The 7,723-nt window shown below is 38.2% G+C and overlaps 1 protein-coding gene across 1 annotated transcript in view; it reads left to right on the top strand.

Annotated features, from left to right (window-relative positions):
• The first annotated feature begins 1,473 nt into the window (after positions 1–1,473).
• LOC107587547 (multiple C2 and transmembrane domain-containing protein 1-like) overlaps positions 1,474–7,723 on the top strand; it is a 202,866-nt gene continuing 196,616 nt past the window's right edge. The window contains exon 1 of the mRNA XM_016275362.1: positions 1,474–2,033. Within this exon, the coding sequence (XP_016130848.1) occupies positions 1,521–2,033 (513 nt within the window). The 5' untranslated portion in view covers positions 1,474–1,520. The remainder of the gene's footprint in view (positions 2,034–7,723) is intronic.

Here is a 7,723-nt window from a genome sequence, read left to right on the forward strand (position 1 = left end):
TCCGTGCTGGCCGCTGAAGGAATACATCAACTTCAGGCTGTGGATCGCCGGAACATTTTATGGAGGAGTGTTTACTGATCCTGGGAGAGTAACAATGCCGGCAGTTCTGACTCACGTAAGTACGTTTTCTTTTATCATTTGCCACTGATGATTCAAACGTGAGTTTTGGGCAGTGTGGAGTAACACTTGTTGTTTGTCATTTCTCCGATCACAAATGCAGAGTTTTATGTTTACGCGGCACGATGCAACACAACGCGTAAAAAGACAGTATAAGTCATTATAATCAGTAATTATGTCTCCACTGGATGCAACAAATGCCTCGTTTGTAATGGGTTTTAATGTTTTTGTCTCGTCACTCCAGCCGGGACACAGCATCAACAGTATGGTGAGGGGCGTAACATTTCTGTCTCACGCTTGAGGTATTTGGCCAATCACAATGCACTGGATAGCTGGCCAATCAGAGCACACCTCACTTTTCAGACCGATGAGCTTTGTAAAAATCGACGCGTTTCAAAAAGGCGGGGCATAGAGGAGAAACAATAATGTACAGTATGTGGAAAATAATGTTTTTTTTTAACCTTAAACCACATAAACACATTTCATTACACCAAATACACAAAATAATGTTCATTTTAGCAACATCATATAACCCCTTTAAGCCAGAATTTTAATTTTACTATGGTAAAATAAAAATTCAGCCATATCTTCAAAATATTTTTTAAATTTAGAATTTATATAATGTTTTTCTCTATATAATGTTGATATGGTAACTAATAAATGCTGTAAATTGTGTTATGCTAGCATGTGTGGAAATATTCAAACCACGTGTGTTACAACTAACCCCGCGTTACTGTGCCCTGCGCTCCCCTACTTCTGTTGAGGCAGTGTTGCTTATCTGCTTACCTCTAATGTGTCTTTCCGGTGTGCCACTGCCACCTGTATTACTATCAGCACTTTTTATTGTAACAAACAACAACATTTAATAGCTCAAATGGCTTGTATTAACATTATGTAATATAATGACATACGTTGACCTGTCCTGTAAAATATACACTCACCAAATTCCTTATAATTACTGACTTTCACCAGAGGGAGGCGTATCTGCAATTATGTATTCTTGTACTGGCTATTTCTTAGGATACTGTCAGGTCATTAAGTCATTAATGAATGAATCAGATGCACAGTCACGTTTATTTCACAGGTAACCCTTGTTTGTTATTCTTCTGATTTTTACCTCATGTATTCTTCTATAGGGCTATTTTATGAAATGAAAACAAATGGTCCAGTAATAGGTTTTAGTTTAGACTTTAAGGTTGATGTGCCTTGAAAGACCCTCTGAATAATGCCACTAGCAGCAGCATCACCAGATAAAGTGAATGTGTTGTAAGTGCCCAAGTGTCATCTGCGATAGAGAGCACGCGCTCCTGTGCGCCCGCCCGCGCGCTTCAGTGTCACTGGCGCTCCGCGCGCTGACAGCCTGCTGCCGCCGCTGCTGCTGCTGCTGCTGCTGGACGGGAACCATGGAGGAGAAACACAAAGATGAGAGCGCCAAAGACCCGCAATCAACGTCCTACCAGAGAAGGATGTGGAGGAATTTCCAAGTGAAGACCAAGCCATTTTTGAGCCCCAAACTGGGGTCCGAACGACGCAGCGGGGATGGTAAAAAAGAAAGCGGTTTGTGGATGTTTAAAAGAAAGAAGAAACAGGTCCTGGACCGGGTCTTCTCGTCCTCGCAGCCCAATCTGTGCTGCTCAACTCCGCCGTCTTTCGTAGGCGACAGGACCCTGTGCGAGCAGCCGGACTCCAGCGCCGGTAAAGGGCTCGGGATCTCACCGCTGGCCGCTGCTGATGGAGCTTCAGTCAGTAAACCGGAGATTTCCGTATCCGCGCACGGAAGCCCGAAGCTGCTGGTGTCTCATCTGGTGATGTCTCAGCAGAAGAGCTCGTCCTTGGGCTCGGCGTGCTTCGAGAAGCTGGTGGTGGAATCGGCAGCATCCAGTGAGGATGAGCTGGCCAAAAACGCTAGTGACCTGGTAAGTGTGGTTTTAAAACACAAGATAACCAAGAAAGTGACCTGGGTGTGCTTTTTGCATCCTGAGAAATTATTTTTTTTCTTCACGCTTCACTGTCTTCTCATTAACTGACTTGCAAATTGAATATTGTCTGGTCATCTCCCATGTGGGGTATTTAGACAGCAGTTGACATTAAACATGTTTACTGATCTGTCAGTGTGTGGTGCTGCCGATTCCCTTCTTGTATACTCATTTGTGGTTTAGACTAAGAAGTAACTCGATTCATAATGTCACATAATGTCAATGGCACTTCGTAACTTTACTTTTCACAGCCATTTTTGCAAATACTTTTTACTTAGTGTCAGTGTCACTTGTGATGAATGTATGTAGTGGAAATGTTTACACAAGTATCCTAGCAGTGACAACAGGTGAAGTTCATCACATCAGGATTCCCATAATACATTTCCACGACTTTCCTATGATTTTCCCAATTGTTTCTAAATACTGGATAAAGGTTTTTATAAAGATTGCACTCCCGTCACTGCGACCTTGATCTGTGTCATGAATGATAGTCATTGCCTTAAGTAGTGATGTTGTTAACATGTAGCAGCTTTTGTGGTTATCACACTTGAGAGTTTGAAATGACACATCTGTCTTAATGAGGCTGTTATGTGCAACAAAGCAAACTTCTGAATAGTTATTATCTGCAATCTAAGGTGCAACTAGTTGAAGCTCTAAAGTTTTGGCTGAAACTGCTGCAGGTTGTCAGCTGTATTATTGGAGGCATTATTCCCTTTGTGCAAATATTATTTAACAGTAAATAAATGAAATCAGCTGTTACACACTAAATGTAATCAACAGCATAAACAGGACTTTATAAAGTTTTTCTTCAGGTATAAGAAATTCAAAAAAAAAAAAATAAAATGTTATCTACTTTTTCAGACAATGGAAATGCAACAGAAAGCAATACTTATAAGAACCTGTTTTTTAGGCTATTCATTTATAATTTTGTGAACCTCCTGACATCATTATTGGCCCTTCATTTAATTATTTTGGTCATGTTAAAAATGTATAGACAGCAAGATCAGTGGTTGAATATTTAGAAGGTAGGAGTTTAAACGGTTGTTGAGATTTTTTGATGTAATGCTGCAGAAAGAGAAAAAAATAAGTGTGCTTAATTATTTGAAGGGCTTATATTTATTAAAGTGATAGTTCACAAAAAATAAAGTGCTGAAAATGTAATCACCCTCAGGCCATCCAAGATGTAGACGAGTTTGTTTCTTCATCAGAACAGAAATTGGATAAATTTGTTATTACGTTACTTACCAATAGATCCTCTGCAGTGAATGGGTGCTGTCAAAATGAGAGTACAAACAGATGATAAAAACATCACAATAATCCACAAGTAATCCACACGACTCCACAGTCTATCAGTCTGTTAATCTCTTATGAAGTGAAAATCTGCATGTTTGTAATAAGCAATCATTAAGGTGTTTTAACTTTAAATTGCCTCTTCTGGCATTTGTTTACAACTGTGAACTATTTGAAACTTGATCTGTGCATATTTCTCTCCTAATTCAAATGAGACCTTTTCCCTGAAGAAAGCACTATTATGGATAGAGGTTCTTTTTTTTTGCGATGAAGAAACAAACTTATCTACATGGGCTGGACAGCAACATTGCAGAATAACTACCTTCTTCAAACTCAGAGGGATGTATATGTGACCCTGGACCACAAAACCAGTCTTAAATCGCTGGGGTATATTTGTAGCAATAGCCAAAAATACATTGTATGGGTCAAAATGATTGATTTTTATTTTATGCCAAAAATCATTAGGATATTAAGTAAATATCATGTTCCATGAAGATATTTTGTAAATTTCCTACTGTAAATATATTAAAACTTAATTTTTGATTAGTAATATGCATTGCTAAGAACTTAATTTGGATAACTTTAAAGGCGATTTTCTCAATATTTAGATTTTTTTGCACCCTCAGATTCCAGATTTTCAAATAGTTGTATCTTGGCCAAATATTGTCCTAACAAACCATACATTAATTGAAAGCGTATTCATTCAGCTTTCAGATGATGTATACATCTTATGACTGGTTTTGTGGTCCAGGGTCACATATTACCATTTGTGTAAGGCATCCTTAAACAAAAAAAACAAAACAAAATATAACAAAACAAAACTTAAAAACAAAAGTAGTCATATTTTCAATGTAGGCAGTTTGCATTAGGCTTCTTATATGAAATCTCAGATATTTATGGAAAGATCAAAATCTCTGCACGTAATATGATAAAGTATGTGGCTTTGAGAAGTTCAGTGACATTGTATGCAGAGAAGACAATGAAAGAATCAGTGACCCATTTAGCCTGATCCATAATTAAACCCTCTACCATATCTTTCCCTCCATAGCAATTATATAATACCTTACTACCATACTGGTTCTGTTTTTCTGCTTGAAAATTTAACAAATAGGGCTTATTTCTCATAAATTAGAGCGACTGTTAGATATAGATCTATGCAATGTCACTGTAGAGCAGATTAGGTAAGGTCATAAGTGAAGAGTGCATACAACCACTACTGCTCATGGCAGTCCTCTTGTGCCGCGTCATCACATTTTTATTACCTCACCATGAAGGTTTCTGTCACCAGCTGAGAGTGGAAGAAGCTTCTGGCAGTCAATGTACTTTCTGGCTCTGAGAGAATAATAATTTTTGCCAATATGCTGACTTGTTTTAGTGAAGTGTCAGGGCTGCATAATCTTTAATTATTGAGAATGTCCATTTGGTTTAGTACACGTAGTTACTGTATATATAAAAAACCCAATAAAAAAATAATTAAATAATCTAGTCATGATACTTTATGTAAGTGGGTCGTTTCACTGTTTGTATTGTTTTAAAGGGGACATCAGATGCCCATTTTCCACAAGTTGGTATGATTCTTTAGGGTCTTCATGAAAAGTCTATAACATACTTTGGTTAAAATTTCTCAATGGTAGTGTAAAACAACACCCTTTTTACCTTGCCAAAAACAGCTCTGTTCACAGCAACCCGTTTCGGTGCATGTCCCTTTAAATGCTAATGAGCTCTGCTCACCCCACCCCTTTCTTCTGTGGGGTGAGGAGCAGTTCTCTGAGACTGTAAACGCATTTAGCCGCGGAACTTGCTAACTAGCACAATATTAGGAAAGGCGATCTGCAAAGATTCATATAATAAAAACACTTATACTCACTTCTTCTGTAGGTGAGGCTGGATCACGAATGATTTGCGCGAACATAAACGCATTTAGGTAAATTGGGGGTACATTCCCTTCAAAAACAAAAGTAATCCACTGCGTCTTCAGTGGCTCAGATGTCGGGAGTAAATGACGACTGCTATGTTCATTCTTATATTAAACAACAAAACAATTAATCGCTTAGGAGACATTCTTGTCTACACCTGCTCCAGCATCGAAACAATGGTGGACTGTTGATAGCTCACTCAGGGTGGGTCTATGCTAAAACGGCAGTGTTCGTCAATAGTTGTGGGAGGGGCCTGTGCCTGTGTGACATCACTCTGCCAATAATCTGTGAACGTCTTCATCTGACACAGTGCTCATGATTTTTGGGGATTTAAAAAAAGCACTGGGTGAATTTTTATCATTATAGGGTGGTTGTGTACACACAATGCCAACACACATTTATGTTAAAACACCATGTAAAATTAATTTTGCATCTGATGTCCCCTTTAAGACAGGCTGTCAGTTTGGTAGGGATTTTCAGTGACTCTTTCTGCATGCATACAGCATTTAGTTAAAGCCAGTAGGTGGCGACAAGCAAAAGTCTTTAGATGTGATTCATTGATTCATTCATTCAAACGATTTGTTCAAATACGGATTAAAGAGTTTGCTCACCCAAAAATTAAAATTATTCCATGATTTACTCACCCTCAAGGCATGCTAGGTGACTTTCTTCTTTCAGTTGAATCCAATCGGAGTTATATTAAAAATGACCTGGCTATTCCAAGCTTTATAATGGCAGTGAGTGGGTGTTTTTGTTCGACAGTCCAAAATAAGTCCAATAAAGTGCATCCATCCATAATTAAAAGTGCCTCACATGGCTCTGGGGGGGGGGCTGAATAAAGGCCTCCTGTAGCGAAACAATGTGTTTTTGTAAGAAAAATATCCATATTTAAAAACGTATAAACAGTTTTCTCTAGCTTGCACTAACTGTCGTACGTGAAAGCCGTTCCGGGCGGATGATGTAGAATGTATGCGTAGCGCATGCTATAATATAACTCTGATTGGATTTGTCTGAAAGAAGAAAGTCATATACACCAAGGATGCTTTGAGGATGAGTAAATCATGGGGTAATTTTCATTTTTGGGTGAACTAACCCTTTCATTCAGGAATGAGCTAGGTGACTTTTTAATAAGTGAGTCATTTAATCATTCACTCAACCGATTCGAACACTGAATCATTCTGGAAACAAATACTGGTCTGTGCTGCTTGGATACAACTTTGTGTGGAACTACTTGCGTTGGCTGAGCGAAATTATACAAACTACCTGGGACATTATTGTGTCTAAAATGTAAGTTATTCAATATGTACTTCTTGTTCATTGCCCTGTTGTATATAAAAGCAAATTTCATACTCTGTATCTTACGTAATTGCGATTCATGCCATGCCTATCAATAACAATCTTGCTCGCCTGTGACATGTCGAATTATTTTGACTTGTAAAACCACTTTAGATGACATTTTCCTCCTTAGTTTTGCAAACAATAGTTTCTCAGCAAACAAAATATTTCTCAGTTCAGTTGTGTAGTCTTCACAATCTTTATTGGTTGGCCTAATTCAGTTCTTTTGAACTTCTCATCATCTTAGTTTTGACACACATACTGCTCTATTAATGGCCATAGCTGGTCACTCAAATGAACCTTCACTACTCCATGTTCCCTCATTAGTCTTTTATGTCTTTTTATTAGTCTAATGTCTACATCAAGGTAAACTACGCTTTTCCACTTTCTGGACCTTAATATATATAATGAGTAGTGTATGTAATTTGAGGTAGCTTTATTAGTCCTGTTTAATTGAGTTCAAAGCACTGCTATTAACACTTCATCAGTGAGTTTATTTGTAGAAGATGCTTTGAGAAGATGCGAGAAGATGTTTGAGTCATATTTACTGACATACAATGGTAAACCACAATAGGTTGTGCTTTTCTGTGACTGGAGCCCTTTGATCACTTATGTGAATACTCCATACCATCAAAGATTCCATCAACATCCTCCCCCAGGGGCACATAGGAAATGATCGGAAATGTGTAAACCACATAACATCAGAAATACATTTTCTCACAGGCTGCTTGGCTTAATGTTGTACTGTTTCTCTGCCTGGAGCAGAAGTGCCGGTGTGATATCTTCATGCCCTGCATAAATGAGATGGGCACACAATTTAGGGCTGTGCGATTTGGGGGAAAATATAAAATTGCGATTTCTTTTGACAGATATTGCGATTGCGATTTGATTTGTGACTTTAAATTTGCAAAGCCAAGCTTCAGCTCAATATTGTCAATAATGTGCAGCACAGTATGGGTATCATTACCCTGCTGAAAAAAACAATAGAAACCATCACAGAAATTCTTATAGTTTCCATTAAACCATTACAAAATTCCTTTTTGTTTTGGGCATTATTCCAATAGGAATTACTGTTGTTCTATTGGTTGC

This window comes from Sinocyclocheilus grahami, unplaced genomic scaffold (assembly GCF_001515645.1).
Source record: "Sinocyclocheilus grahami isolate Dianchi unplaced genomic scaffold, SAMN03320097.WGS_v1.1 scaffold93.1, whole genome shotgun sequence".
NCBI lineage: Eukaryota > Metazoa > Chordata > Actinopteri > Cypriniformes > Cyprinidae > Sinocyclocheilus > Sinocyclocheilus grahami.